This window comes from Dipodomys ordii, unplaced genomic scaffold (genome assembly GCF_000151885.1).
Source record: "Dipodomys ordii isolate 6190 unplaced genomic scaffold, Dord_2.0 Scaffold3, whole genome shotgun sequence".
NCBI classification, from domain to species: domain Eukaryota; kingdom Metazoa; phylum Chordata; class Mammalia; order Rodentia; family Heteromyidae; genus Dipodomys; species Dipodomys ordii.
The window spans coordinates 7,010,341-7,014,026 of record NW_012267219.1 but is presented as its reverse complement, the minus strand read 5'-3'; the positions used below and the strand labels follow the sequence as shown (position 1 = coordinate 7,014,026).

At 41.0% G+C, this 3,686-nt stretch overlaps 1 protein-coding gene across 2 annotated transcripts in view; it reads left to right on the top strand.

The window, feature by feature from the left end:
* The window catches only part of LOC105990804 (chromosome unknown open reading frame, human C12orf66), a 12,123-nt gene extending 9,238 nt beyond the window's left edge, over nt 1–2,885 (top strand). For both annotated transcript variants that reach the window (XM_013023298.1, XM_013023288.1), the window contains exon 3: nt 1,260–2,885. In XM_013023298.1, coding sequence (XP_012878752.1) covers nt 1,260–2,076 — 817 coding nt within the window. In that variant the 3' untranslated portion in view covers nt 2,077–2,885. The remainder of the gene's footprint in view (nt 1–1,259) is intronic.
* Nucleotides 2,886–3,686: the final 801 nt, after the last annotated feature.

Here is a 3,686-nt window from a genome sequence, read left to right as displayed (position 1 = left end):
CTTTTTTCTTTTTGCTTATGTGGTGCTGAGGAATCGAACCCAGGGCCTCATGCCTGCAAGGCAAGCGCTCTACCACTGAGCCACCTTCCCAGCCCTGTTGCCTGTTTTTTAATCATGATCAGATATGAAGAGAATTTGGAGCTAGAATAAGAGCTGCATGGTAAATGTATTTTCTCGAACATACTGGATTGTCTACTATGTTTCAGACATAGGTTTGTAGTGTTTGATCTACAACACAGGTTAAATAATACCACCTGAAGTTATATGAGCTGTAAATGAGTTTATCTGCTTATGTAAGCACTCAACACCTATATTAGTGACTTTTTCTTTTACTTTTTTTTTTTTTTTTGGTAAGTTGTGGGGCTTTAACTCTGGGCTTTGGGTGCTGTCCTTGTGCTCTTCAGCTCAAGGCAAGCGCTCTACCTCTTGAGCCACAGCGCCACTTCCAGTTTTCTAGTGGTTTATTAGAGATCAGAGTCTCACGAACTTTTCTGCCCGGGCTGGCTTTGAACTGTGATCCTCAGATCTCAGGCTCCTGAGTAGCTAGGATTACAGGGGTGAGCCACCGGCGCCCAGCTCCTTCTATCTCTTTAGGATCACACTCTGAAAAGATTTCTTGTTTTGATGATAATGTTACTTATGCAATTCCCAAAATAATAGTAGGAAGAATTATAGCTAATTTAATTTTCGTGAGTTTGTTTGGTTTTGGTAGTATTGGTGTTTGAACTTGACCTCATGCTTGCTAGCCAGGTGCCCTGCCACTGGAGCCACAACCCCTGTTTTTCAGATATGCTTTTACCAAGATCTACCTCAGACTATGATTCTGCTTTATGCACTTCCTATGTAGTTGAGATCACAGGTAGGAAGCACCATACCTGGCTGTTTGGTTGAAATGGGCTAATTTTTTGTCATGATTGGCATTGAACCACAGTCTTCCTGATCTCTGCCTTCCTGATTAGCTGGGATTACAGATATGAGCCATTTTGCCCTGCTCAATTTTTCTGTATTTGAATAGAAGGTAGTCATTATTCTGGGTGTTTTTTTTAATATGCCAGGCTATTTTCATAGGAGAATATGATATTGACAAAATTCTGAAATATTGAAATTATATCAGTATTTTAAAATAACATCTTTCTTCCATCTTTCCATTCCTTGCTCTCACATGTATAATTATTATGGCTATGTTTTATTCAAGGTAGAAACTGTTGATGTTAAATGGCATTTCTATTCATTTTTCCTAATTTCCCTCCTCCATTTAGATTTCATCATCCAATCCTCAGTCCCTTGGAAAGCAGTTTCCAGCTGGAAGTTGATGTCTTGAGTCATCTCCTGAAGGCCCAGGCCCAGATCTCAGAGTGGAAATTCCTCCCATCTCTGGTTAATTTGCATAGTGCTCATACCAAGCTACAGACCTGGGGCCAGATCTTTGAAAAGCAGAGGGAGACCAAAAAACATCTATTTGGAGGTCAGTCTCAGAAGGCTGTGCAGCCTCCACATCTTTTCCTTTGGCTAATGAAACTCAAAAACATGCTCTTGGCCAAGTTTAGCTTTTACTTTCATGAGGCACTCAGCCGACAAACGACTGCTTCAGAAATGAAAGCTTTGACTGCGAAAGCTAACCCAGACCTTTTCGGAAAGATTTCAAGCTTCATCAGGAAATACGATGCTGCCAACGTGTCCTTAATTTTTGACAACCGAGGTTCAGAGACCTTTCAGGGTCATGGCTATCACCACCCCCATTCCTATAGAGAAGCCCCTAAGGGTGTGGACCAGTATCCCGCTGTGGTGTCTTTGCCCAGTGACAGGCCGGTCATGCACTGGCCCAATGTCATCATGATCATGACAGACCGCACATCTGACCTGAACAGCTTGGAGAAAGTGGTGCACTTCTATGACGACAAAGTCCAGAGCACTTACTTCCTGACCCGCCCAGAACCCCACTTTACCATCGTTGCCATATTTGAGTCAAAAAAATCTGAGAGGGACTCCCATTTTATTTCCTTCCTCAATGAGCTCTCACTTGCTCTTAAGAACCCCAAAGTTTTTGCAAGTCTGAAACCTGGATCCAAAGGTTAACAGGTGATTTGAATGAAAGATTTTCAAGACTTGAAGTTGTGTTTTTAGTTACTCTGATGATCAACAGTGGAATTTACCTCTGTTCCTGCTTCTTTGAGAGCTAAATACAAACCCTCCCTGATTGCGCTGGACACTTTATAAGCAATTAAGGCCAATCGAATGAAATATCCAAAGAGTAATCTAGGAACTAATCTTAGGCTACTGTGTATCTCCATAGTACAGTGATGTAGTTTCAGTATTGTATTTTGTGTCAAATGAATATTTATTGCCCTTTAATTTTTCTTGCCATAGTTATTATAAACATTGTGTTCTAATGCACTTCCAGTCATCTTTCCTCTCCTGCTTTGTGGAAAAATAATTGGGATAAATGAGTAGTTTCTGTCTCATAAATTAGCAAATTAAGATAGAACTTCTTGCTTTATAATTCTGGCCTGCAAATTCGTATTTTTGGTGCCCAAGTAGGATTGATAAGAAGTTTGAAGTTGAAGGTGAATCAGACTGGTAGCATAACAGCAGCTTTACCAGTTCAGAAGACTCATAGTGACTGTAGTAGCCTTGGGTTCTTTTTGTGTTACCTGCATGCCTATCTGACCTGATTTTTACCTTCATAAAGTTTGAATTTTTCATTGATTTAAAGTCAGCATAAGGCATCTTGTGGGGTTTCTTTTTTCTTCAGTGTATTCTGTACCTGACTTTTATCACTTTAATGTTGAAACTTGTATTCATATTTTACTCCACTTTGGGCTTAGAAAGCATACAGTCTTCTTCTTCCTCCTCCTCCTTCTTTTTTTGTTGGTTATGGGGCTTGAACTCAGGGCCTGGACACTGTCCCTATGCTTTTTTGCTCAAGGCAAGTGCTATACCACTTTGAGCCACAGCGCCACTTCTGGTTTTCTGGTGGTTAATTGGACATAAGAGTCTCATGACTTTCCTGCCTGGGCTGTCTTTGAACCATGATTCTCAGATCTCAGCCTCCTGAGTAGCTAGGATTACAGGTGTCCAGCTATTGTCTTTTTTAGCCACAGATTCTCATATAACATAAGCTCTTTTCATAAAATGAAAATGAAGGTCTTGTTAACCTTACACTTTCTAAAAATCAATTTTGCTCAACTACAAAGAGATCATCATAGTAGAATAATCAACTCAGTAGTACTAAAGTACATCTAAATTTGGGTGTCTTGCCTGCTTCCGACAAACTATGTTTAGAGGTAGTGCTTGTATTTCTTCAGCGGATGTGCCTGGGCAAAGGGTGGATCAGTGAAGGCATAGTGGGCAGTGGTCACCATTATGCTAGGTTAAAAGATGCCACAAGGAAAAATTGAGCTGCTAGTGCTTGGTAGCTCCTTCAAAGCTTTTGCAAAATGTAATAGCAGTCTTGTTTCTCACAACTATTCGGAGTCCCTGTTCTACCGGGTGTCCACAGCAAGCATGACAGCAACATCAGCTGAGCTGGAGAGCCACTTTGATTCTTCCTAGGAGGCCTGCTTCCTACTCTGGACTGCCCTCTAGAAGAACCAACTGGCTTGTTTTCTCGAGAGTACTCTTGTTTTCTTTGCTATTCTCTCTCCATTTGCCCCTTCCCCCAAACCCTTCAATATGACTTTTAAGAT